Source organism: Schistocerca serialis, chromosome 3, assembly GCF_023864345.2.
Source record: "Schistocerca serialis cubense isolate TAMUIC-IGC-003099 chromosome 3, iqSchSeri2.2, whole genome shotgun sequence".
In the NCBI taxonomy this organism is placed as follows: Eukaryota; Metazoa; Arthropoda; class Insecta; order Orthoptera; family Acrididae; genus Schistocerca; species Schistocerca serialis.
This window is the reverse complement of record NC_064640.1, coordinates 110,956,024-110,983,331: the sequence shown is the minus strand read 5'-3', so window position 1 is coordinate 110,983,331 and position 27,308 is coordinate 110,956,024. Positions and strand designations below refer to the sequence as shown.

At 41.9% G+C, this 27,308-nt stretch overlaps 1 protein-coding gene and 1 non-coding gene across 2 annotated transcripts in view; one reads left to right on the top strand and one right to left on the bottom strand.

Annotated features, from left to right (window-relative positions):
* Window positions 1-27,308, top strand: part of LOC126469793 (zinc finger protein 257-like) — an 89,465-nt gene that overhangs the window by 39,814 nt on the left and 22,343 nt on the right. Inside the window, exons 2-4 of the mRNA XM_050097045.1 lie at window positions 6,355-6,507; window positions 8,455-8,509; window positions 25,139-25,316. Coding sequence (XP_049953002.1) covers window positions 6,355-6,507; window positions 8,455-8,509; window positions 25,139-25,316 — 386 coding nt within the window. The remainder of the gene's footprint in view (window positions 1-6,354; window positions 6,508-8,454; window positions 8,510-25,138; window positions 25,317-27,308) is intronic.
* Trnaa-cgc (transfer RNA alanine (anticodon CGC)) lies at window positions 26,809-26,881 on the bottom strand. The gene has a single exon. It is a non-coding gene; the product is annotated as a tRNA-Ala (tRNA).

The following is a 27,308-nucleotide window of genomic DNA, read 5'->3' as shown; positions in this document are numbered from 1 at the left end:
CTTAAATCAATTAATAAAAGCAAGTCTTCTGGTCCATACCGTATACCAGTTAGATGCCTTTCATAGTATGCTGATGTAGTAGCTCCACACTTAACAATCATACACATAGCTCCACATTTAACAATCATACACAGCCGCTCGCTTGACGGAAGATCAGTACCCAAGGATTGGAAGTTTTAGAGGTCACACCAATATTCAAGAAAGGCAATAGTAGTAATTCACTAACTTAAAGGCCCGTGTCATTAACATCGATACGCTGCAGGATTTTGGAACATATATTGTGTTCAAACATTATGAATTACCTCGAAGAGAACAGTCTATTGACACACAGTCAACACGGACTTAGAAAACATCGTTCTTATGAAACACAACTAGCTCCTTACAGACACAACGTGTTGGGTGCTATTGACAAGAGATTTCAAATTGATTCCGTATTTTTAGATTTCTAAAAGCCTTTTGACACTGTTCATCATAAGCAGATTGAAATAAAATTGCGTACCTATAGAATATTGTCTCAGTTACGCGATTGGATTTGTGATTTCCTGTCAGAGAGGTCACAGTTCGTACTAATTGACAGAAAGTCATTGAATAAAACAGAAGTGATTTATGGCATTCCCCAAGGTAGTGTTAAAGGCTCTCAGGTCTTCCTTATGTATATAAACAATTTAGGAGACAATCTGAGCAGCCATCTTGGGTTGTTTGCAGATGATAGTACTGTCATCTATTGTTTAGTAAAGTCAGTAGAAGATAAAAACAAATTGCAAAATGATTTAAAAAAGATATCTGTGTGGTGCGAAAATTGACCCTAAACAGTGAAAAGTGTGAGGTTATTCACATGAGTGCTAAAGAGACTCTGTTAAACTTCAGTTACGCAATAAATCAATCATATCTGAAGGCCATACATTAAACCATATACCTAGGAATTACAATAATGAACAACTTAACTTGGAAAGAACAGTTTTTATGTTGTGGGGAAGGTGAAACAAAGACTGATTTATTGGCAGAACACTTGAAAGATGCAAGAGACATACTAAGAAGACTTGCCTACATTATGCTTGTCTGTCCTCTTTTGAAGTACTGCTGTAGAGTGTGGGATCCTTTCCAGATAGTAGTAACAGAGTACATCAAGAAAGTTCAAAGGAGAGCAGCACGTTTTGTTACTGAGAAACAGGGCAGAGAGAGTGTCACAGACATGATAGAGGATTTTGGGTGGACATAATTAAAACAAAAGCATTTTTTGTTGCTGCGGGATCTTCTCACGAATTTCAATCACCAATTTTCTCCTTAGCATGTGAAAATATTTTGTTAATGCCAGCCTACATAGAGAGAAATGATCATCATAATAAAATGAGGGAAATCAGAGCCTGCACGGAAAGATATAAGTGTTTCTTTTTTCTGCACATTGTTTGAGAGTGGAATAATAGAGAATTATTGTGAAGATGGTTCGATGAACCCACAGCCAGGCACGTAAGTGTGATTTGCAGAGTATCCATATAGATGTAGATGTGAATGGAAGGACTATACAAGGGAAATGAACATTATATAAATAGAAGAGAAAGTAAATGAAGACGAGAAGGCAAACATATTGTGAGAAGAATTTGGCAGAGATCAAAAGACCTAAGTTCAAACAAAGATCACAGAGTTAATGAAATTCCCTTGGATTTATTGAGATCCTTGGGAGAGCCTGCCATGACAATAATATTCCACCTGGTATGTAAGATGTACACCATCTGATGAAAAATATCCAGACACCCCTGTGTAATGTTGGATTGATCTGCCAGAATAAAATGAGGCAGGCAGTATTGTGTTGTCACTAGAGAATTGTAACAACAGAATGGGTTGGTCAGGAAAGCTCAGTGACTTTGAACATGGACTGATTATTGGATATCACCTGAGTAATAAATCCATCAGGAACATTTCAACCCTTGTGCCCAAGTCGACTGTGGGTGGTGCGATTGTGAAGTTGAAACGTGAAGGAATTACCACAGCTAAACCAAGACCAGTCAGACTTCATGTACTGATGCACAGTGGTGTCAAGCATCACATGAAATCAGTGTAAGGACTCACTCATGAATTCCGAAGTCCTACCAGCAATCAATCTAGCACAATTACTGTGCTTAGGGAGTTAAAAAAAAGGGGCATTGGTTGAGCAGGTTCTCAGAAACACACTTTTCTGTAGTCAGTAATAAGCAATGAGTGAGGTGATGTAAAGAGTGATGCCACTGGACAGTGGATCGCTGGAAGTGAGTGGGTTGGAAAGCTGAATCACCGTACACCCTATGGCAATCTGGTGGAAGGTTTGGGTTTGGCAAATACCTGAAGAACATTACCTGCCATCACATGTAGTGCCAACAGTGAAGTCATAAAGCAGCATCTGTGAGGCAATGGTTTGTGGACAGTAACATTTCTCAAGTGGACTGGCCTGTCCAGTATCCCAACCTGAACCCGATGGAACACTTTTGGGAAAAGTCAGAACCTTGGATCTGCTCCAGTCCTCAGTGCCCAACATCAAAACCTTCTCTGATTTCAGCTCCAGAGGAAGAATGGTCTACCACTCCTCCACAGACATTCAGATAACTCGTTGAAAGGTTTCCAGCTGCTTTAAAGAGGTTCTCAATGTCCTCATTATAAAGGCAGAGGGTGCACAAATTCCATATCAATGTCCACCAATAGGTATCAGCGTACTTTTAATCGTGTGATATATATGAGACAGGCAAAATGCTCTCATGTTTCAAGAAGACTGTAATAATTCCAATTCTAAAGAAGGCAAGTGCTGATAGGCACGAATATTAAAGAAACATTAGCCATGGTTACCAAAATTCTGGCATAAATTATTTATAGAAGAATAGAAAGACTGGTAGAGTCTAACTTCGAGGAAGATAGGTTTGGGTTCTGGAGAAATGTAGGAACATATGATACTGAGCCCACAACATATCTTGCTGAAGAAAAACATATATACATATGTAGCATTTTTAGATTTAGAGAATGCTTTTGGCAGTGTTGAATAGCCTACACTCTGAAATTATGGAGTTGGAGAGGATAAAATACAGGGAGTGTAAAGTTATCTACAACTTGCATGTAAGTCAGACTGCAATTTATAAGAGTCAAGGGATATGAAAGGGAAGCAACAGCTGAGAAGAGACTGAGATAGGATTGTACTCTATCCTTGACATTATTCGATCTACACATTAGCTAAGCTGTGAAGGAAACCAAGGAGGAATTAGGAAAGGGATTAAATTATTATTCAGGGAGGAGAGATAAAAACTTTCAAAATTGCTGATGACAGTGTAGTTCTGTAGGAGATGACAAAGGACTTGGGAGAGCAGTTGAACATACTGGACAGAATCTTGAAAAAGTGTATAAGATAAATATCAACAAAGTTAAAACAAAGGTAATGGAATGTATTCGAATTAAACGAGGTGATACCGATGAGATTAGATTAGGAAACGGGACACTAAAAGTGGGTGATGACTTTTGATATTTGACCAGGAAAATAACTGATGATGTCCTCAAACACAATTTTTTGTTAAAGAGAATAGCCTGTCATTAAATATGAAGAAAGGAATGGATTATGTAGAAAATACGGATCAAAGTAACTACACACATACATTTTTAATATTAACAAGCGTGTGTCCTGTATTCTTCAGAAGTGAGGATGCAAAAAAGAAAGCAAGCTTCTTTTCCTCTTCAAAAGTGAAGGGAATAGTGAATGGCCCTACCATATTACAGGAATTATTTTAAATATCAAAATTTTTACAGACTAGCTGTCATGATAGATGGTATGAGTGGCCAGACACTCATTTTTGTGTTTAATCCATGTTGACTACACATGCTGTAAATTTGTTTAACTTTATTTTCATTAAACAGATCATGGTGATTCATTAAATTTGTAAATGGGTTGAAAAGACAACAGATTTTCACCCACAGAAGCCACACTCCAAATAAAGAATGGCACAAAAAACAAAAAATATGTCAACATCAAGGATGAAGATTCATTATCCTATAATCATGTCATAAATGACACAATCGTGCATTTCTCAGCTTAATTTTGAATTGAATGAGGTGATGCAGTGTCTGAAATATTGAACTTGCCTTTGAGATGAGTTAGATTGAAATATCCACCCCAGTATTCAAATTTAGGTTTGTTTCTTTCCTCATAATTTCTTGAGGTGGGTTCTGGGATGATTCCTTTGAAAGGGATATTTTGTTAATTTCCCCATTTCTATTATATGCAGTCTATTATATACAGTCTTTGATGACCTCATTGCCTACATAATGTTAAACCCTGATCTTCCTTCCTTTGTGTCCATGTGCCACATCTCACATATCTGTATTAGGAGCTTTATGTTGTGTGTTCTGTTCTCATATTTGAAATTTTACTACTACTACTACTACTCTGCTTTCAAATTTCTAGATGTCCTCTCCATTTTATCCAAAAGAAGACAATCACTCTTACCTTTCTTTTTATTTATTTTTTCCTCTGTCACTGTATAACTGTTTGGTAGTACTCATTGTTGGCATGCACCATACTAGTTGAGATGGAAAGCTGGAATAGCAGAGTAGGACACTACTAGCCATGAAGCTGTGATATTGCTGTAGACCCAAACTGCCGATTGTACAAATCTGCCCAGCTTGTTCTGTGATAAAATGTTAGGCACTGTCCATCATGAGGACATTCGGATATCAACTGGAGCCTTTCGGACCAGCTCAGTTAGAGAATGGTGAACCACCACTCTGCATTTGGTGACTTATCTTGTTGGCTCAACAGGCACTGAAAGTCTCAGCATCACCTCAGTTATTGCCATTTAGTGTAGTTGCCCAACCCAACTTTGAATGGCTGTTCAGGAATTGGCCCCATGTGACCAAGCCATTCAGAATATGTGCCATTGACTATCTCAATGACCTGGATCTATCACACCTCCGAATACACAGCCAGGGATGGAACATGTTGCCCCCTTGCTGTCTTCAGAGGCCCAAAGTGATTTTAAGCATGACGCGGTACAAGAAAACTTGTACTCAGGATTACGTTTTTTACAACTTTATTTTCTTCCAGTTTAAGAATGTACCACAGTTTTATCATTGTATATGCAGGTGGACCCGAGCAAGAGGATGTCCTCAGTTCTTCCACTGTTTCCCTAATATGGTTTTCAAAGTGCATCTTCTGGAACAATTTACAAATTATGATGCGGAGTTATATGGCATTATTATGACACAGCAGAGGCTTCACAGGCATTGTTGTTCGTTTCTTATCTGCACACTGCACTACAAGCACTTCACCCAGTGCAGACCAGTTGATTCAGCTCATCCATGATTCCTTACAGCAACTCCTGTGGTGTGGCAAGGAGGTTATCTTTTGCTGAGTACCTGGCCACATCAGGATACAGGGAAAAAACACGGCTGACAAAGCGGCCATAGAAGCATTCGGGATGGTGGTGTCTGTCAGTGTTCCGTCCCGTTGCTTGCTGTCATCTCATTTTGTGACAGACACGTCATGCGTCAGCCGGGGACTGAATGGTTGAAGGTGACAGAAAAAAACTGTGGTCCCTCAAATCGACCACACAGGCATGACGGACTTCATGACATCTGCACTGCTGGAAGGAGTTCTGCCTACCAGACTGTGCATCGCATATACCCCTTTAACACACTGCTTCCTCAAACGGCGAGAGGATCCACCACTCTGAGGTTTGTGGTGTGCCACTTTTAGCTGAGCATATTTTGGCAATGTGTGTCTTATATACTGTTATCAGGTAGCCCTCAGTCTCGATAGAGATCTGCCCATCATACTTGCCAGTACTGATTTCAGTGTTACAAGAGTGGTGAAGTTTTGTGAACTGTCAGGCCTCAACCCTGAATTGGTGGGGGAGGGAGGCAGACTTTATTGCTGCTCTGCATAAACTGCACAGCCTTCATCACCACCCATGAGGTTGGCATGCTGACTTTTTGTCAGGGCGCTGATGATCATGATGTTGAGCACCTCTGACCTAAAATAATAATAATAATCATCAGTTCTGCTATCCAACCATGGAGTAGAAAGTGTGGTTCACAGTTGTCACATGTTGGTGATCCAGATGATTTTACTAACAAAGGTACAGATTCACACTATTATTGTGTGAAGACACTTGTTGCACTGGGGGAAAAAAAATTAAAAAGTTCCTGGCATTTATTACCAGTTACATTTGGTGTTGCTGCAGAGTTGACTTTCTGCTTCAGCAATTGCATCATGTATGTTGTAAAATGGAGGGAGGACCTGGAGCATTAACTGTGCTCTCATTTTTTTAGCTATATATTGTACAGTAGTGGGCTCCAGAATTCTAAGATCTGAAGGTTAATTGTATAAATGTTTCTTTTGTGTAGGTGCATCCAGGAGATCGTCTTCCTAAGCTTATATGTGTGTCTTGCAGTAATAAAGTGGAAGAATTTTATAACTTTTGGAGAGCATGTGAAGAAGCCAATTTGACCTTGGATTCTGTATGTAACTTGCAGGAAGATCCAAATCTTCAATCTGAGGTAATCAAATCCATCAGTCTACTCTTATATACTCTTTCAAGTCATGGTGTTTCCTATTGAAAATATAAAGTCTTACAGGAGCCTGAAAAACTTATTCTGGCCCAGCTCTAATTTGAAAATGTGGAAGAGAGAGAGAGAGAGAGAGAGAGAGAGAGAGAGAGAGAGAGAGAGAGAGCGCGAGAGAGAGAACCTCTGCCCAGTATGAAATATTACGTAAATGGGTTTGACTACGAATAACATATGAATTGTGGTATGATAGCTTTGGTGTGAGTTGCAAATGACCGCAAAGTTTGGTATTCAACAGTTGTGGCACTGTTAAGTATGCCCATCCACCACAGCAAGATTGTACCACATTGTATGGGAAAAATAGGTATTTGACTATCCTAAGGCCAAGAACCACATAAAAAGCAGTGATGAGATCTGTTTTTAATTGTTGTGAGACTGGTGCAAGATATGTTCAATATGCTGTCCATTGTTCTGTGCCCCAAGTTGAAATTGAGAAACAGCGTTTTTCACAACAGATCGGAGTATCTCAGGGGTTGCATGCTGCATGTGTTGCTTAACACATACCTTCAGTTCAACTATATTTGTAACCAGAGAACTCAATACATCATCTTCCAGATTACACGACAGCCAGAGGTCACACAGATAAAGATTAAGTGATCTGGATGCCCTGCAGCAGCTGCTTCACTGGCTGTGCAATGTATTAGGAAGCACCATCTTGCCTAAATATTTTCCTACCACACGTCCACACTGTTGAAGAGTTGTAATGATGGTGAGCTAAAGACTCTCATAGCATGCACCAGTGCCAGTACAGGGCACAGGCCCCACAGGACTCATGTCTCCAAAAAAATGTGTCCCTATGATAAACAATGTCATCAACCCACACTACACAGTTACCTTTACAGATTAAACTGGTGCTGGTTGATGTGCGAGCAGATTTTCTGTTGCTCATATTCTGCAGTTCTGTGAAATGATCTGTCCTTGGAGATGGAAATGGGTTCACCTGTCACTCGAAGATAATGCTAGACGAGGTGAGATACTGTGGACAGGAAGATGCACATCCGAGTGTGTGGAGACTGTGTGCTGGATGAAGTGATCATTCCTGCAGTCAGCACTAGAAAGGTAAATGTTGTGTGTCATGTCATACATCAACCCATGTTGTCTACTTCTATGTGAGCAAGAAATTCAAGAGCAACTGTTTCTTATACGGGCAATTCACAATGAAGCAGCTCCTGAATATGGTTAATTTCGTATGGATAGCCATGCAGGATGTTAAGTAGAATTTTATGCTTTGGTATGTCCAAAGTTTGGGCAATTCCCCGTGCACTGCATATTTTCAGACCACTACTTGACCCCTCCTACAAATCTTCTGTTGTTGTTTGATCAGTTGTTTTCCTCCCTCTGCCACATTGCACTTCAAAAGAACCTGTGTTTTCGGATTTTGTAATCATTTTCTGCAGACCCTTGACAGACGTTGGACCAGTGCCATTTTTCATATGCTTGAGTGTCCAGAACTTCTGCAGAGCTACTGGCGCACAGTTACCATTCTTGAAAAAGAGCTTTACCAGTAGTGCGCAATCCTGTATTGAGACAGTGATGCCGAGTGTCTCAGATGCTAACTGAGAACAGCCATGCACTCTTGTCTTATTTTTGCATGTTCTGCTGCTTACAGTGCCATCTAGTAGTAAAATTTTCATTAAATTTAACATCATTCTCAGCATTGGTTCTGTTTTTACAGCATTTGAACTGTAATTATAATCACCCTGTATAAATCTGTGTGTGTGTGTGTGTGTAACCTAGTCCAGAGAGTTAGTTAATTCAGAAACAAAATAATTTTATTATTTTGGTGCTTAGTGCTGGCAGTGTTTTGTTACTTCTTTTTCCTTATACATGTGGTACAGAGTAATGATTTATTTTTAAAAAAATATTTTTTATGTCCTGTAGCAGTCACTGAGAGTGAGTCATCCTGCAGTTATCGAAGGATCTGATGCTAAGACAGGTATAGTTCTAAATTTATTGCTATTTTCCTTGCTATGGTTTCTAAATACAAAAGTGCACAATCACACTGTTACAATGTCACCAATCAGAAGTAAATTCCCAGTTTTTTTCAGTTTGTTAACAAAATTTAAGTGATAGAATAAATTGCAATGAAATGGTATTAAAGTTCTAACCCACAATAAAAGTGTAAAACAAGAAAGAGTACACGTCAGTACTAAATTTATTCATATTTGACTTCAATAATTGAACATTAAAGGAATAATAATAATAATAATAATAATTTATGCATTATTTTGTTGTAGCTCAAGAAACGTTTACTTGAGAACTGTTCAAAATATTTACATTGAACAACAGTTGTATTTTAGTTTATGGCAGATATGTTCAGTCACCCTGTTACTAGAGTTCTGTGGATAATAACATGGATTGATGGTAATCTGCCTTTCTCGGCCAATTAGTGCTCTGTTAATTTGACTGTGAAGTTGGTATTTCTGTGAGCAGTTAGTTTGTTGTGTCATACATCTGCAGTGGCAGTTTGCTGTAGGGTGTTGGCATTTGTTGTTCTGTTTAGATATTAATGATTCAGACAGTTTCGATTGTAAGTTAGATCACCAGAAATGGGAAACAGGAAAAACTTTACTGTAAAGAAAAATTTTCCAGGCTTGCGACTACCAGTTCTTTCTACCAGATCCTTTTCTAGCTAAGAGAAATGTATCAATCATGATGAGACACCTCCAGATCCCTGTTTTGTTTTATTTATTTACTATCTGTCTTTATTTCTATAGGTGGTTTCTGTTAGAGAACTAATAAAAGTTAAGGAACTGAAAATTATAGATAGTAATCACATTGTTTCAGTGTAGGTTTCTTGCTCACAAGTGTGACCATGTGTTTTTGACATCCTCATCTAAAGAGACAAAGTTGCCAGGTGTTGATATATTAGGTTTCCAGGCTGAAAACCAAGTTCTGTAAGAATCTCGGAAATGTAACGCAGTTACTGGTTATGACACACATTGCAGACACTCTGGGTAATAAACCAAAATGTCATGCTATGGTATTTATTTGGAGCAGTTGTAAATTTTGGAATGTAAATATTGTCATGTTCAGTGAAATGCAAATTTTATTTGGCACATGATGAAATAAATTTTGCAAATTATTTAGCCTGTGTGCATTTACATCTTCCTAGTGAGGACATTATGCATGAAAAGTGTAGCAAATTGCTGAAATTTCTGTGGGTTCTAATTCGATTGCACAGGAAACTACAGTGGCAAATTTAGCTTTGCACTGAAGATTTAGGTACTGTTGTTGTTGTCATCATCATTTATATCAATTTTATTTTACTTTATCATTCAGATTTAATTGTAGGACAGCAATTCAATGAATCTTGTATCATTTAAGTTGGCTTTATGTACCTGAAGGTCTTTTTTAAAAAAATTCTTTGGAGGTTTACTAGCATCACAGATGCAATCAAATGAATGGCAAATGCTGCAGAATTTTTACAGAGATTACAGATGTGAACTGACAAGTTTAGGTTGTTATTAATATGTAATAACAGGAATTTGATAGACACAAGTGCTCAAGTAAAAAGGGTAACAGATGTAAGAGAATGGTTCCAAAATCTATATCCCAAAAAATTCTAGTCTAATCTGATGAAGAATGTTCTCAGCAGCCAGCCGGAGTGGCCGAGCGGCTCTAGGTGCTACAGTCTGGAACCGCGAGACCGCTACGGTCGCAGGTTCGAATCCTGCCTCGGGCATGGATGTGTGTGATGTCCTTAGGTTAGTTAGGTTTAAGTAGTTCTAAGTTCTAGGGGACTGATGACCTCAGCAGTTAAGTCCCATAGTGCTCAGAGCCATTTGTTCTCAGCAGCTATAGTGAAGTCTTTCAGACAGAACCATCCAATGTTTCAACCAGTTGCCAAATTTTCACAGTTTCTATGTCTTGATGAAAAGAAATGTGGAAGGGGAGATGGAAACCTTACCTGTAAAAAGTCAGATCAATATGATTCATCATAAATGTTGGATGTATAATTTTCAAATGTGCATCTACTTGTATTTAATTAAAATGTGTATAATATTTAGCATTAGCTTTAATTTCGTTTAAACATTTTAAAATATTCGATCAGGCGAACATCTGAAATTGAGGAACATAATAATAGAATCAAAAATCCACTTCAGCTGCCAGTAATATCTTTTTATTGCATGACCTGTTTTGAAGCCCAAAGCTTCATTTTCAGGTGCCACCAACTGTGAATAAGAGGAGCTACTGGCATACAACTGTGTGGCTGACATACCAAAATGAAAGGTAAAGGTGTGAAAAGTAGTATACACACAATTATGGAGAGAGAAATGTGTGGCAGTCAGGCCAGTCAGTCATCAGTCGGGTTGGGGAGGGGGGGGGGGGGGGGTCACACTCACATCAAACACACACATGGGACTGAAACAAAGGCGCTGACATAGAGGGAGGGATCTGGACAAAAATGTACTAATAAATAAATAATTGCACTCACTGTAGGACCAGCAACTCTATGGTTCAAGCCCGCATCCAACCATCCAGGTTTAGGTTTTCCGTGATTTCCCTAAATATCATAAAGCAAATGCCAGGATGGTTCCTTTGAAAGGGCACAGCCAGTTTCCTTCTCTGTCCTTCCCTAATGCGGACTTGTGCTCTGCCTCTAGTGACCCTCTTGACAAGACGTTAAACAAGAATCTCCTCCTCCAGCTGTTTCGCCTGCCTTGACTGAATGACACAGAAGTTACTAGTGCAGCCAGCAAGGGAGCCAGCTGACAGTGTCAGGGGAAGTGACTGATGTGGGTGCCAATTAGGTGGGGAACCAAAATAGATAGCCGAAAAAGTGCAGGAAATGGGCTGACTGGTCCATCTTCCCGGGTAAGTGTGGTTCACAAGATTGATACAAAGTAGAACTACAGATCTAAGAACCTGTCCCTTTTTCCCCCCAAGGTAAGTCTTTCCTCTCCCAGGATTGGAATGACTCCTTACCCTCTCCCTTAAAACCCACATCCTTTCGTCTTTCCCTCTCCTTCCCTCTTTCCTGATGAAGCAACCGTGGGTTGCGAAAGCTTGAAATGTGTGTGTGTGTGTGTGTGTGTGTGTGTGTGTGTGTGTGTGTGTGTGTGTGTTTTATTGTCTCTATCAACGTACCAACGCTTTCGTTTGGTAAGTTACAGAGTCTTTGTTTTTAGATATAATAAGTATATTTAAACGTATTAACATGAGTGTTTGGCATAAAATGCGTAAAAAATCAATGTAACAGTGTTTCAGAATAAAAAGATAGAAAACAAAAATACAACTAAAATGGGGTACGCAAAGTATACAAAAAATATCTAAAAGGTGAGCAATAAAATGACAGGTGAAGTGTGGTAGGAGAATGATACCAGCCACGAAAAGATTAGTGATAATGTATAGACTTGTCTTAAAGAGCCAACTCAGTCATAGTATAAAAAGCTTAGTCAGCATTAGAATGACATACACAATACAAATACCAATGTTCACATATACATTGATGGAAAAAAAAACCAACAATGAGATGTTTTGCAACATAAACAAAAGCTGGTAGGTGTGTTACTACATCTGGAAGATGATGGCTATTCAAATTTCGCACCAGTCGCGTAAGAGTGGCACTAGCAGCACCACTATCAGGATAGTGAAGAATACCTTTAAGGCGAGAAAGACACCATTATCGACACCTCACTGAATTTGAATGAGGTCACGTGATAGAGCCACAGAACGCTGCATATTCCTTCTGTGATATTGCAGAAAGTCGTGGCAGGAATGTAGCCACTGTACACGATTGCTGATAGTGATGGTCACGAGGATGTACAGCCACAAAAGACCAGGCTATGGATGGCAATGTGGCACTACCGAGAGGGAAGACTATTTTGTTCGGCATATGGTTGTGGTGCATCATACTGCATCTTCAGCAGCAATTGGAGCAGCAGTGGGCACCACAGTGACTCAACAAACTGTTACTAATCAGTTACTTCAGGGACAGCTCTGTGCCACACACCATGTAGCATGCATTCCGTTGACCCCAAACTGCCACCATTTGTGACTTCAGTGGTGTCAAGCGAGAGCTCATTGGATGTCAGGGTGGAGGTCTGATGGATTCTGGTTCTGCCTCAGTGCCAGTAAGGGCCATGTATTGGTCAGTAGGAAGCGAGTAGATGGCTTGTAGCCAGCCAGCCAGCCAGCCTGCGTACCTACCTACCTACCAGCACCAGATGTAATAAAAATAAGTGAGAAGTAAAAGTGGGCTGTATACTAGGACCAAAGAAAGTGAATAAAGAAACAGCCTATGTGTAGTGAATGAAACACTATAATCAGGAAAAAATAAAAATGCTAAAACAGGGGGTACTGATAAAAAAAAAAATATATATATATATATATACACACACACACACACTCATCTTTAATGTGTTGTGTTTTGTTTTTAAGGTAGCCTTGGTTGCAAACTGGTTTTTATTTTTATCAATTACACATTTTGTTTTTGTGAGGCATCATCAGATTATATGAAAAGCATAGAACAGAAAATTTTTAATGTAACAGATGGTACCATAATGAAGCACGATTCAAAACTGTGCATCCATGCATATAAGGATAATAATATATGTGGAAACTAACGTACAAAAATAGCAGCAGCAGCTTCATTTGTCAGTTGCCACAATAGGACATAAAATAAGAATAAAAATCATTTGGATGAGGCATCTGCTTGTAAGATGCCTTACCAGACAAAACAATCTAAATGGGAACGAAAATAAAATAATTAAACTACTGGGAGGCAATAAGAATGCAAAATAAAATATGTGAACCGTTCGATACCTTACGTGTGCCAACACCAGATCAGCACAGTGTACAGATTGTAAACACATACAAAATGTACGCTACAAGCTAGTGTGTTCCAGTGGAACAGGTCTGCTAAGTACTACAGCAAAAGCTACTATGAGGTAAATGATAACAGGTACAGTACTAATTAATTATAAGAATAAACCTGATGTAAACATTTCAATATGTATTCTTCCGCGTTTGCTGGAACCTCATTGGATTTCCGCTCACACGGGACTGCAGCGAAGCTGTCTCTAGTACAGTCAAGTACGATCATAAGGATACGTTTTACGCTGTGTTATGCGCACATAGACTGCGCGATCATGCGGGACAATAGCTTTACCGGCGCTGTAAAATGGAGATAAAAACTGTAAAAAATTGGCGCACACAAAACAAAACCACACACAGGACCATAAAAGTATCGACGAACGGCGTAGCATATAACAATCACTGACAATAACTTTATGTACAAGTCTAGCACGCAATTAAAATCACAGCTCATGATGCATAGGAGAACAGCACCAAACACAACACTGACGCCGATGAGCAGAGAGGCTCTGCCAGGGGCAGACAGACGAGAGAGGAGGGAAGAAGGGAAGGTGGTGTGGGGAGGAGATGGGGGGGGGGGGGAGACGGGCGAGGAGTGCGCTGAAGAGGGCTGGGGAGGGAAGGACGTGGGAGGGAAGCAGTCGAGGAGGGGGTGCAGGGACTCAGGGAGGGAAGGAAAAAAAATCCGCTCTTGGGAGAAGGAGGGGAGAGGAAAAAAAAGAGGGCCCTGTGGAAGGGGGGTGGGGGTGTTACAAGTACAGGTTATAGTTGGAAGAAAGGGTAGATGTCACGTTGAAGTTCAACATCCGGGAGGGGAGGTGCTAGAAATTGCCCTGGTGAAGGAAATGGAGGGTGTGGAGGTGGAGAGACGAAGGGATACAGCGATAGAGGCACGGCAATGACTGGGGGGGGGGGGGGGGGAGGGGTAGAGAGGAAGGAGGAAGCCAGAGGGGGGGGGGGGGGGGGGATCAAGCCTGCGGACAGTGAAAAGGATGCGGAGATGTTGGAGGAAAAGGAGGTGTGGGAAAGGGATTGGGTCATACAGGAGCTGTGTGGGGGAAGGAAGGCAGATACAGAAGGCAAGGCGGAGCACATGTCGTTCGAAGATTTGGAGGGCCTTGTAAAAGCGGGTGGGTGTGGAGATCCAGGCAATGCTGGCATAACAGAGGATAGGATGGATGAGGGATTTGTAGGTGTTGAGGATGGTGGAAGGATGCAATACCCATGTCTGGCCAGGCAGGAGTTTCAGGAGGCGGAGGCAGGAATGGGCTTTCTGCTGGGTGGTCAGGAGGTGAGAGGTCCAGGTGAGGCGACGGTTGAGGGTGAGGCCAAGGTATCTTAGGGTGGGGGTGAGCTGGATGGGACGACCAAAAATGGTGAGGTGGAAATCATGGGGACGGAAGTAGTGGGTGGTGCGGCCTATGATGGTTGCCTGGGTTTTGGAGGGGTTGAGATGAAGGAACCACTGGTTACACCAAGTGGTGGACTGGTTAAGGTGGGTTTGGAGGGAGCGTTGGTGCCGTTGGAAGGGTAGGATAGAGAGCCAGGAAGGCAGTGTCATCAGCATATTGGAGAAGGTGGACAGGTGGGGGGTGGCTTGGGCATATCAGCGGTGTACAGGAGATAGAGGAAAGGGGAGAGGACGGAGCCCTGGGGCATGCCAGCAGTGGGATAAAAGATACGGGAGTTGGTGTTGTGGATGATGACGTAGGAAGGATGGTGTGAGAGGAAGAAAGTGACCAGATGGACAAAATTGACAGGCAAGCATAGGTTTTGAATTTAAAGAGGAGACCGGGATGCTATATGCGGTAATAGGCATTTTGGAGGTCGAGGGAAACAAAATTGGCGGAGTGATGGGAGTTAAGCTGGAGGGAAAGAAAGTGGACAAGGTTAAGGAGTTGGTGTTCAGTGGAGGAGGAGGGTCGGAAGCCACACAGGGTAAGGGGGAGTAGGTGGTTTTGATGAAGGTGCTGATGGATACGACGGGAGAGGATGGATTCAAAGACCTTACTGAAGACGGAGATGAGGCACATGGGACGATAGGAAGAGGTTTGTCGGGTTTGAGGAATAAGAGGACGTGGGAAGTGTTGTACAGGTCGGGGTAGAAGCCGGTAGAGAGGATGACGTGATAGAGATTGGCAAGGACAGTCAGGAAGGAGAAGGGGCTTTCTCTAAGGTGGTGGTAGATGCCACAGTCGTGACCAGGGGTCATGTTGCGTTTTGACTGGAGGATAAGTTTAATGTCTTGTGCTGTGATTGGAGTGTTCAAGACAGAGGGGGGCCAACTGCCCCAAGTATTGGAGACCAGGAGCAAGTGGAGCGACTGAGGTATCGGCGCGTTCCATAACGGTGGGGAAAAGAGAATAATCAAAGTGGGGATCGTCAGGGACGGATAATACCTTGGAAAAGTGGGAAGCGAAGTGGTTGGCCTTACTGAGGTTGTCAGGAAGGGGGCAGTCGTTACGGAGAAGGGGGTAATGGGGTGTGGAATGGGAACCAGTAAGGTGATGGAAGGTGGACCAGTACTTGGAGGAGTTGATAGGAAGGGTGGTGTTGGGTTGTGTACAGGTCTGGCACCAGTCCAGGTATTTCTTTGCTGTAATAAGGTTCTGTGGGTGTCCTGCATTTGCCGATGATGGAGTGTATCCCTGTCACAAGTGTGCAGGAAGGAGCGATAGAGGCGGCGGGATTCGCGGAGGAGGAGGACAGCCCATGGAGGGAGAGTGGGACGGTGGGGTTGGATTGTTTTAGAAGGAACATGGGCCTCCACGGCGTCAGTAATTACAGTCTGAAGGAAGGACGAGGCGTGGATGAAATCGTCAGGATGGTGATAAGTAAGAGGGTGGCTTTCGACCTGGGTGACGATGGGTTCCCAGTAGGCATCCCAGTTGGCACGACGGTAGTCATGGACGACCTTGGGAAGGGGTGCAGGGTGGGGAGCCGGAGGGATATGGTGAGCAGACGTTATGGTGAGAAGGATGGGGAGGTGGTTGCTGCCTGTGGGTTCAAGGATGTCGACGGTGATACACCCAAGGAGGTTGGCGGAGGCAATGACAACATCGGGGATGATGTTGCTTTCGGGACAGGCGTGCTGGCGAAGGGGAATAAGGTCACCTTAGATCATGGAGAGGAACTGATACCACTGCTGAAGGGCGGCAGGGGAGCGGCTATGGATGTTAATGTCAGCAGCAATCACATAGGTGGAGAAGGTGTGGTCAATGCGGGAGATGAAGTCATAGGGAAGAGTAGCAATGGAGCAGACATAGATGGTGGTGCAGATCATTGTGAGGGAGGGGAAGATGATGTTGAGGATAAGGTGTTCGGTGGGGTAATTTAGGAGGGGTTGTGGCCGGATGGAGATATGCTTAAGGTGGCCAATGGCGACTCCACCCTGTGCCCTAGGACCAGGAGCATCAGTGCGGTTTAGGATATAGGGAGAGGTGTGGATAGTATGGTGGAGCTGGAGAAAGGTTTCATTCAGGAGGAAGGTGTTGACCCAATGGTGGGAGAGGGTATTCATGAGTAGGTATTTGTTGGTGTGGAAGGAGCGGACATACTGGAATAGGATGCGACACTCATGCTGCACCGTGAGGGGAGCAGAGGGGGGTTGAAGAGAGGGGAGGGTGTCGAGGCAGGTGAAGGTGAAGTGGGCTTGGTTGTGGGAGTAAGTGGAGAAGGTGTAAGACGGAGTGGGCAGCGAAGGATATTTGTTGGAGGGTGTGGCGGTGCTGGAAAGGGTGAATGTTTTGGAGGACTATGGTGAGGAACCAGATGATGTCTTCAGCTGTGGGGGGTGGGACGGAGGGAATTGTTGGTGTGGACGGGGGAGGGGGGGGGGGGATCAATGGGATGGACAGGGTCAGTAAGCTCAGGGGTAGCAGGAGGGGGTTTAGCTTTACACTTGTGGGAGTAGGTGGGATAGGGGCCATTGTAGGTGTTACAGGAGGGGTGGTGAGGTTGGGGCAGTGTTTAAGAAAGTGGGAGGCCTTGCAATGAGGACAGGTGAGGGGACTTTTTGCAGTTGGGGGTCAGGTGATTGTTGTACATGAGGCAGTGTTGGCAGAGGTTGGATTGAGGGGGGGATTTGGAGGATTCAACAGGGTGGCGATGGTGGAAAATCAGGGCACCCTGGGTGAGGAGGTGGTAAATGGAGGGGGCGGACTCCAAAAAGACCCACATGAGATTAATGGGACCAGAGGCATTGTGGATATGTCAGTCAGAGCGAATTTCCAGGTCCGGGTGTGATTTCAGTTCCGCCAACACCTCAGCCTCCGTGATCACCGGGCTGAGCTTGGTGATCACGGCAGTGTAGGTGGGGGGATGACGGGGAGACTGGGGCTGAAGGGCCAGAGGAAGAGGAAAGGAAGGGTGTCAGAGAAGCATGTGGACCAAACATAATGCGCAGGAGTTTACAGAGGAAATCCATGTGAAAGGAGGGGGAGGGGGACTTGATGAGGACCGAGTCCCTGCGAGGAATCAGCTGGGAGATGGGACAACCAGGTAGACACCTTCATATCTCCATGGTGAGGGTACGGGCATCAAGGAACTTAGGGTCTGGGGTTGACAGGACATAGGTGTGGAGGGCAGGGACTGGGGTATGGGTGGCAGGAGGAGTGGGGGAGGTGGTGACTTTTTGTTGGAAATGGTGGGAGTAGGCAATAACGTGCTTCTGGGGTTTTGATAGTTCAAAAACCCTCATGACTATCATCTAGGTGTTTTATAATCCCCATCTCTTGGAGCCAATTCATCTTCTTCCCTTTGTGAGCTGTGTGCAGCATGCTTATGTTATTCAAGTTGGAGGCTGATGGCCACTTGATTTCAGGTGCTCAGCAAAGGCAGAATGATGCTTTAGTTGTCCTCTCTTAATAAGTAAATGGTCATTAAATCTGATTATAAGCTTTCTATCAGTCAGTCCCCATGTGATGCATCACAGTCTTTGCAGTCGATCCTGTAAGCACCAGAACCTGCATATTTGTCTTCGTGTCGTGTTCATTGTGGGTGTAATAATTTTGCACTTTATTAGCTGATGAGGAAACAACTTCCATATCTTGCTTCTTAAACAGCTTAGCAAAGCCACATGAGAGATTCGCTACAAATGGGGTCTTCACAATTTTTTGTCAAGATTAGTGGGATTCTGGACTCATTTGGTGGGGTCTTTTGTTTATAAAAATCATCGACTATCATTGAGCTATACCCATTGCTGATCGGAATATGTTTTAGATTAGCTAACTCTTTGTCTTTGTATAAATGGCTTAACGGAAGGTCACTGATGCAGTATAGCATGGATTGCAAGAAGCTAATCTTACTGCGGTAAAGGTGACAGGAGAAAGCATGTATGACTGCATCACTAGTGGTGGGTTTGTGGAAAATGTAAAACTGAATGATGCCCACAATAATGTCTCTCCCATAATATTTTTTGCTTTTAGGTAAGACTAACATACTTTATTATTCTTGCTTCTGCTACTTGCATGTTTTGGTTATAGTATTTTTTAATAAATGTACATCCACAGAGGATATTTATTAGTAAGCTGTGTTTTTTTCTTTTTTTCCCCCTCTCATGTACTCCTGGTTGCTTAAAGATTCTTTTATGTATTTAATTATGTTGCCTTCGTAAATCCTCCAACAGTTCGATCATTCACTCTATGGGTTAAGTTATGTTTTAAGATCCTGTTATGCAATTTTAAACACTTCATCTTAAGCATTTTTGTGAGTGGCAACGTTTTTCCCATATATTATTTTTCTGTGATCTTTAATTGTCACCAGTTAATTGGTCATTTATTAGATGCTTTTATATATTTTATTGTGGTAACATCGTAACCCTCTGATAGCAGTATTACTTACCCCACTTGGTTTGTGGTGGCCTAAGCTACAATTTAAGACCTTTTTACTCACAAGTTTTCCTTCTCAGCAATTTTGTAAACAGCAATGTTTTATCCCGCACTTTGTGTTTTGTTAGCCCCAGGTGTTATCAGTTAAATGTCATAACCTTCCATAATGTAAGTTGTCTCTGCCCCTTGCGAACATAGCCATATACACTTTAATTAATTTTAATTTTGATTCCCATTAAGTAATGCATATGGCTTATTCAGCTGTGGTTGATGCTTGTGTCATCTAGGCCACACAGGTGGTACAGGTACTGTGCCTCTTATTGTATACCTCATAGTAGCTTTTCCTGTAGTGCTTAGCGGACGTGTTTCACAGGAACACTTTCTAGCTTGTAGCGTGGATGTTGTTTGTGTGTTTACACTCTGCACAATGTTCTGATCTTGTCTTAGCACAAGTAAGGTATCTAACTGTTCACATATTTTATTTGTTTTACATCCTTCATTGCCTCCCAGTAATTTAATTAATTTAGTTTGATTTCCATTTAGACTCTCTTCAGTCTGATAAGACTTTTGACCAGCTGATGCCTTATCCAGATGATTTCTGTTCTTATTTTATGCCCTGTTGTTGCAACTCATGTATGAGACTACTTCTTCTACATTTTTATGTGAGTTTAGAGATACGCTATTATCAATTTTTGTGTGGTTGCACAGTTAAGAATCATGCTGCGTTATGTTACTGTTTGTTACATTAAAAAATTTCTGTTTTAAGTTCTTCAGATAATCTGATGATATTTCACAAGGCTAAAATGCATTATTGGTATGAATAAAAACAATTTTGCAACTGAGACTGCTTTTATTCAAGGAAATATCATAACCAGTTGCTGTACCGAACTGCCAGTGATGAACTGGAACCAGTATTGGCTTCAAGAGCCAAAACAAAGTCTTACTATAATAAGCTTAGTCAGAATTAAACTGATATACATGACAGGAATAGCAATGTAAATATATGAAACAGAACGGTGCATCTACACAGCACTAGATGTAATAAAAATAAGTGATAAGTAAAATGGCCTATAAACTAGAACAAGTGAAGCTGAGTGAAGAAACTAAACCTACGTGTAGTTGATAAGAATGCTAAAATTCAGTTACAGGATGTTCAGTGTAATGACGAAGTCATTAAAATGAAATAACATAAGGTATATTAAATACATGAGAGTATCAATGTGAAAATAATTTTTCAGGTACTAAAGAATAGAAGCTTGGCAGACTTAGTGCTTAAGAAATTCATAGTTATTGGGAATAAACTTGGGTTTAAGCATAGTTTGTCCATTTACCCTAAACACAGGGTTCTGGTTCAGATAGTGCAAAATTTTGTATTTCGTGAAGGATGTCAAGGATATGTCTTTTAGGATAGTGGTGGAGATTGCCATCATTCTTGTGCCACTCTTCACCTGTTGTCATTTCATTGCTTAAGTTTTAGATATATTTTTGTATACTATCAGTAACTCTTGTGTTAGTAGCATTTTCATCTTTCCCTAATTATAGTGTTCTTATCCACTATACGTAGGCTCAGTTTCTTTACTCACTTTCTTTAGTCATAGTTTAAATCCCTTTTTGCTTCTTGCTAATTTTTATTATGTCTGGTGCTGTGTGGATGCCTCATGCTGTCTTATACATGTACATTGCTATTCCTGTTGCATATATTGCTGTAATTGTGACAAAGCTTTTTATATTGACTCTTTTTTTTTAAAGATGAGTGAATGTGCGTTTACTGATCTTTATGGTTGGCATCATTCTCCTACCACACATCACCTGTCATTGTCTTACTGCTCAATTTTTAGATATATATTTTTATACTGTTCATACATCCTGTTTTAGTTGTATTTTTATCTTTTTATTCTGATGCCCTCTGATAGACTGACTTTTAGACATTTTGTGCCGAACACTCCTGTTTATAAGTTTTTGAAACATGGTTTTAGGAAATGTCTGCAGTCATAAAATACTATAAAAAATATAATATAAACAGTCTAGACCATGTAAAATATTTTATTTTAAAAACGGTGACCAGTTTCGAGCAATACCTGATCATCTTCAGATCAGTACATACTCCTTGCTGACTTCTGGAGCTGGTGGCATGAAGCACTGACTGCTCTTGGCTGGTGTGAAGAGCAACTTCAGGTGGCAGTTGTTCTTAACACCAGCCAGGAGCTGTTAGTGCTCCATGCCACAAGCTTCAGCAGTCAGCAAGAAATATGTAATGGTCTGAAGATGATCAGGTATTGGTCAAAACCGGTCATCATTTTCGAAAATAAAATATTGTATGTGGTCTAGACTGTTTTTATTATATTTTTAAACTCGTAGCTCCTCCTCTTGTTCGTAGTTGGTGGTGCCTCAAGTTGAAGCTTTGGGTTTCAAAACAAGTTGTGCAGTAAATGGAAATTACCAGAAACTGAAGTGGATTTTTTGTTGTATCAGTCTTGAAATATTGATAAATACTCACATTTCTTCAGATTCTCTTTAACTACACAACAACAACAGTTTAGGGGATGAATGTTAACAAACAGTATCTATAAAGGACATTGTTTCAGATTACTCGTATCATGTAGCATTCACTCATTCATATGATAGTTGCCAATTTAAAGAGCTGACCAGTCTGACAACAATTTCACAGTACATGTATACTCTTATGAAGTTTGTTCTTCGTCATCTGTTATATTCTGAAATAAGTGATAATATCCACAGTTACTCAACTAGAAAAAAAATTATTAGTGTGTGTCAAATCTAGCCCTGGTTTCCAAAAGAAGCGAATTATCCTGTAGAAAAAGTTTGTTGATCACTCACCCAGTTATGTAAATTGCTCGATAGATAGATGGTGATAAGTTTCTGCCTACTCGTTATATCCTTCTGAAATAATTTTTATTTAGAAACTTGGAGAATGTATTGCATAAGAGAATTAATTTTTGTTATTACTAAATTATTTTAGTTACTATTGGCAGCATGTGCCTGTATAAGTATTGCATTTAAGTTTTTTAAATAACCTGCAAACTACCTGGTTTCAGATTGTTAAAAAAATGTCACACAAATCTTCTATTGAGCATGCAGTTAACACTGATATGAGTACAAGACAGCCATTTGACATAGAGAAATAAACTTTAAGCAATAGTTAGGCACAGAAACAAGAATCTAATACCATACTGACTGTTAATCGAATGTGACTGTTTCAAAAATATGAATAGGTTTTTCAGAGAGAGAAAAAGCCTAACATTACAGCTCAGATTTTTAACTTGTGCAGTTTTTTGGTGAATACATCTCTTTTCATATTTTAGTCAACAGTTTGTAGTAAATGTTAGCTTTTGGTAGACTTGTTACTAAAGGTACATATATAGTATATTTATGTTTTCTGTAAGCTAGTGTAATGTGCACAATGGAGGAATGTAGAGCGTTTGTAGTCATTGTCCATTTGAGAGACATCATTTAATTTTTGATGATAAATATGGCTGCAAAATGGACATTTGTATGCTCATGACATGTTTTTTCCCCCCTCCAACACAGAGTACTGATGAGGACCTAACATCCTCAGAATGCCTCAAAAAATGGGCCTTCTGGGGTGCTCGCACATCTGATGCTGACCTTTCTAAACATAAAAAGAATAGCCACAAATGGTCCCTTTAAAGTTGATTGTTATTTGCCATACCTCTTAAGGTTGTCATCAATAGTGTTGACTACCATTTCTGATCCTAATTTGTGGATGCCAGCCTTTGTTTCTTGTGTAGGTAAAATGGGGTGCCTATCTGTCCAAATCAAACTTATTTGCAACTTGTGGATGCAGCTTTCATGGAAATAGTGATAGCATATTAAATGGACTGTAAACACCATATTTTTCTTTCTTTACTTGAGTGGTGTACAATTTTACACCCCTCAATTTAGGATGGTTGGCACACTGTCTCACACGGGTGATTCAGCAAGGTCATCTCACATTTAAATTATCTAGCTTTCTTAGTTACTCTGTAAATAACTTTACTGAATGGATAAAATTTTCATGGTTTTGTTCTTCCTGAAGCATGAATGAGCACTCAAGCCATCAGTGACTTTCATCCATCATTGTTGTCGGTAACTGTCTGGCTAATGGATGCTATGTTGGCCTTTTATACCTAATAGTTGGCCAGAAGCATTATGCTGATGATGTGCAAAAATCAAGGAATTTGCACATGCTGCTGCAGATTATGTTCACCTCCGTAGATAGTGATTAGCGCAGCTGACTGCCATGCAGAGGACCTGAGTTCGACTCCCAGTACTATCAGGAAATTTTCCTTGGTGGGAGTAGTAGTACAGGGTGCATTCAACCTCTTGAGGCCAACTGAGTAGCTATGTGACTAATAAGTAGCAGTTCTAAGGTCAAAAAACTTGACGATGACTGCGAGTGTGATGTGCTGACTGCATGGCCCTCAGCACTGCATTCGTTGACACCATTGACAGAGGATGACCTGGCTATCTGTCAGGTCTGATTGGTGTGTTGGGGCCCAGAATGTGAAACTTTACCTGCCTTTATGCATCACAGATTGTGTTGATGTTTGCAATGGAGGGATGCTAAGAACACCATGAATCATGAATCTCTTTAGAAATTAGGTAACTTGAGGTACATAGTTGTAGCAGTGAATATCTGCTGCTATGCACTGCTAAGAATATGGAAACTACCATGGTTTTATTTGATGTTGTATATTCCTATCTTAGTAACTTCCTTTATGAGGGAATCTCAGTAGGTTGAGCCATGGAACAAGAGACAGTTCTGTGCTTGTCTGTGAGACTACTCTCGAACCACCAATTTGCATTAATTCAATTAGGCAACAGTGCTCTTTTTGGGCAATACAATTGCTGTCACAATCACAAGGAATGTTACAAATTCAAGGAATCGATTAACCATGACTGCCTTATTGAACTTAGTGTCTCTGTTTCTGTTGTCTTCTTGGCTTGTCAAAAAAAAGGTTGAATGGCTTATCTGCCCAGGACCGTTCGTATTTTTCCCCACAGAGAAGAGGAACACGATATGCCGGGCAACCTATAATGCATAGTGGCTGGGATGGCAAGCCTCTCTGGTGGGTGGTTGAAGTGGGTAGGCAGAAATCAGGAAGCCAGTAGTTCACCACTCTGGGCAGGATGCCATTGGAGTGGTGACTGAATGCCTGGTATTTTTCCAACATATCATCATGGAACAATATTGTTGAAACATTCATTTATTGCTTAGCAAACTATAACAGTTGTGACAGTGCTCGGAGAAGCCAACAATCCCAGGATATGTAAGGTGTAGAGGGCCTGCGAACAGAAGTGGCCATCAGCAGTGGTGCCCAATTGGTAGAATGATGATGGCAGTGACTTGGCAAGGATGCTGACCACAACAGTGGGTGGTGGCCCAAAATGCAAGCTACAGCCATGTATAAGCCTTGCACCTGGAGGAAGATCAGTTGTCTGTCAGTCTCAGAATCGGCTGCCTAGCTGCACAGTACAGGGTGTGCTGAGGTGCGCAGAATCACACTGTGGATTCAGCATGGATAAGATGGCTCACAACAGCAGCACCTGCCCACACAAGCAGAGGCAGGCAGCTTGGAGTGTTCCCACATGATTGATGACAGCTGAACAGCTGCATGACTCTGAGCTTGATCCATAGTCCACCATGGCAGGAGGCCAGCAGTGCCTGATAAATGTTTGCCATTGCCATTCTGATTGAATTTTTCAGTAGACCCAGGGCATGTGGTTGGTGGAAACAGTAGGATTATTTGCAGTGATTGCTTTGACTCCATGTGTCAATAGTAATGGCTGTGTAGCCTGATAAAATAGTTATGTCAGCGATTTTTTGCTTTGAAATCTGTTTACTTCTCAATAGTTTTCCACATATCACATTTATGCAGTCACTTTTCTCATTACAGATAAGGAAAATGAAGATCAACTGTGTGTGCCAGTTGAGCCAAATGATGTAATGCAAGAACTGTGTGCACGAGCTGAATCACCAGTTGAGCCTACGTTCAACATTAAAGAGCCTCGCATTGGAGATTATGTGTTAGTAAAGGAGGAAACATTTGAACTAGCGAAGGACAAACATTGCAAGTAAGCAAGCACATGCCCCTTTCTTTAGATAGCACCATAACTACATTTTAATGTTTACAGTGTTGTTGTTGTTGTTGTTGTTGTTGTTGTTGTATTTCATGTGGCAGTAGCTGAATACTGTACATTTGAGGCGCCGAGTGCCAGAGGGAGTTATCACACAGTTATAGAAAAAAATGGTTTTTTGAAGCATTTGGACACCTTTTATTGTCAGTTAGTAAATGTTAAAATCCCTGGTAGGTGAGAAGAGAGGATCTTAAGGCCATAATCTAGTCAGGCTAAATAAACAGTAAATAAAATAAATAGAAGAAGGAAAACTTGCAAGCCTTCAGAGTTATCCTTTTATGAGCTAGAGTGGACACACACACACACACACACACACACACACACACACACACACACACACAGGAAGGAGACTGGGGGTGGGTGGCTAACACCTCGGAAGGAGGCCGGTTTGCCAGCTAGGAATGCCGGAGGGGGGTGGGGGGGGGGGGTGGCGGCAGGTATAGTTGTAGCAGCCAGTGGGAAGCAGCACATGCTGAAGGCTATGTGGGGACGTGAACTGGGAGGGGATAAGAGGACGGAGGAAGGGGAAACTGTTCGGTCAAGGGTGTGGGGACAGTGGATACCCGGGATTCGAGGCCAGGACAATTTGGGAGTGAAGGATGTGTTTTAAGGGTAACTCCCACCTGCATGGCTCAGAGAAGCTGGTGGGGGAGGGAAGGATCCAGATGCTGTGAAGCAGCTGTTCAAATTGAGCATGTTGCTTCAGCTGCATGTTGTGACACCGGGTGGTCAGCTTTGTTTATGACAACAGTTTGGCGGTAGCCATTCATCATGGTGGACAGCTGGTTGGTTGTCATACCAACATAAAAGGCTGTGCAGTATTTATAGCAGAGTTGGTATATGACACGGCCCCTTGTGAAAGCATGTGGCCTGGCCTCTGATGAGGTAGGATAAGCCTGTGACAGGACTGGAGTTTGGAAGTACTGGGTAGGTGGAATGGGCAGATCTTTCACCTTGGTCAGCCACAAGGATATGATCTCTGTGCAAGGGGTTGGGGTTTGGAGTGGCTTAGGGATAGACTAGGATGTTGTGTAGGTTGGGTGGGCAATGGAACACCACTTTAGAAAGAGTGGGAAGGATCTTGGGTGTAATGTCCCTCATTTCAGAGCAGGACGTGAGATGATAAAAGTTTTGGTGAAGCATAGGGTTCATCTGTTACAGTCCAGGGTGATTGTGCACTAGGTTTTGCAATGTATTACCTGCTTGTGAATATCTTTGAGGGGCCTTCAGCATACTGTGCGAGAGAGTTCTTCTCAGTGGTGGTGGTGGTTAGTGTTTAACGTCCCGTCGACAATGAGGTCATTAGAGACGGAGCGCAAGCTCGGGTTAGGGAAGGATTGGGAAGGAAATTGGCCGTGCCCTTTCAAAGGAACCATCCCGGCATGTGCCTGAAACGATTTAGGGAAATCACAGAAAACCTAAATCAGGATGGCTGGAGACGGGATTGAACCGTCGTCCTCCCGAATGCGAGTCCAGTGTGCTAACCACTGCGCCACCTAGCTCGGTCTCTACTCGGTGCAGATATATCGTCCATGGGTTGCTAGGCCTTGTGGGAGGGATTTTTTCATGTGGAAGGGGTGGCAGCAGTCGAAATGCAGGTGCTGTTGGTGGTTAGTGGGTTTAATGTGCACAGAGGTCTGAATGGAGCCATCAGCGAGGAGTGGAGGTCAATGCCCAAGAAGGTGGCACAATGGGTAGAGGAGGACCAGGTGAAGTGGATGGAAGAATGAAGCAGATTGAAGGAAAAGTGTTGGGGATGTGAAGAACTGTGGATATTGTGTGCTTGCCCCGAGTCTGGCTCATGAAGGTATCATCAATGAACCTAAACCAGACTAGGGTTTAGGAATTTTTGCAGGCTAGGAAGGTTTCCTCTAGATGGCCCATAAACAGGTTGGCATAGGAGGATGGCATGCGGTTGCCCGTGGCTGT